The sequence below is a fragment of the Propithecus coquereli genome, unplaced genomic scaffold (genome assembly GCF_000956105.1).
Source record: "Propithecus coquereli isolate 6110/MARCELLA unplaced genomic scaffold, Pcoq_1.0 Scaffold117, whole genome shotgun sequence".
NCBI lineage: Eukaryota > Metazoa > Chordata > Mammalia > Primates > Indriidae > Propithecus > Propithecus coquereli.
Genome location: NW_012135747.1, coordinates 1,130,820 through 1,131,513, shown reverse-complemented (window position 1 = coordinate 1,131,513; position 694 = coordinate 1,130,820). Strand labels below are relative to the sequence as shown.

General features: G+C 42.9%; 1 protein-coding gene across 1 annotated transcript in view; it reads left to right on the top strand.

Moving 5' to 3' along the window:
• The window catches only part of HK1 (hexokinase 1), a 72,144-nt gene that overhangs the window by 59,516 nt on the left and 11,934 nt on the right, over positions 1-694 (top strand). The window contains exon 12 of the mRNA XM_012658457.1: positions 393-488. Coding sequence (XP_012513911.1) covers positions 393-488 — 96 coding nt within the window. The remainder of the gene's footprint in view (positions 1-392; positions 489-694) is intronic.

The following is a 694-nucleotide window of genomic DNA, read 5'->3' as shown; positions in this document are numbered from 1 at the left end:
CCTGCTACATGGAAGAAATGAAGAACGTTGAGATGGTGGAGGGGACCGAGGGGCAAATGTGTATCAACATGGAATGGGGTGCCTTTGGGGACAACTTTGAACTCCCAAGAGAAAGAGCAATTTGGCCATTGCTCCTTGTCTTCCCTGTTCCTCGATTCCCTCCAATACTCAGTACCATCTGTGAAATGGGGATTATTTCAATCCTCATGGAAGACAGGAAGAGGCAGGCCTGGAGAGTTCTATTCATATTTTATTGGTTTGTACCTCAAATGTTGGAACTCTGTCTCCATTTGTTGTAAGTCCTCAGCAGTTGTTAACTCAGAAGGGAGGGTGTGAAATTTTGTATTCTGCCCAAAAAGGTTACTTACACGGGACTCTCTTTCGTGTTTCAGGGAATCTTGATCACCTGGACAAAGGGTTTTAAGGCAACCGACTGCGTGGGGCAAGACGTAGCCACCTTACTAAGGGACGCGGTGAAAAGGAGAGAGGTAACTATTAAAAGAATGTTTGTAAAGATCTTTTTACTGTGCTTTTGGGTTATAAAAATTGTACTTGTGTGTTGTAGAGGATTCAAACAATACAGAAACATGTGACCTGGATAACAAAAGCTCCCCATTTCCCCATTCGGCTGCTGGTGATAAAACTGGGGTTCATAGTTTTGGGTTGTTAAAGGATGGTTTTTTTGTTTTGTTTT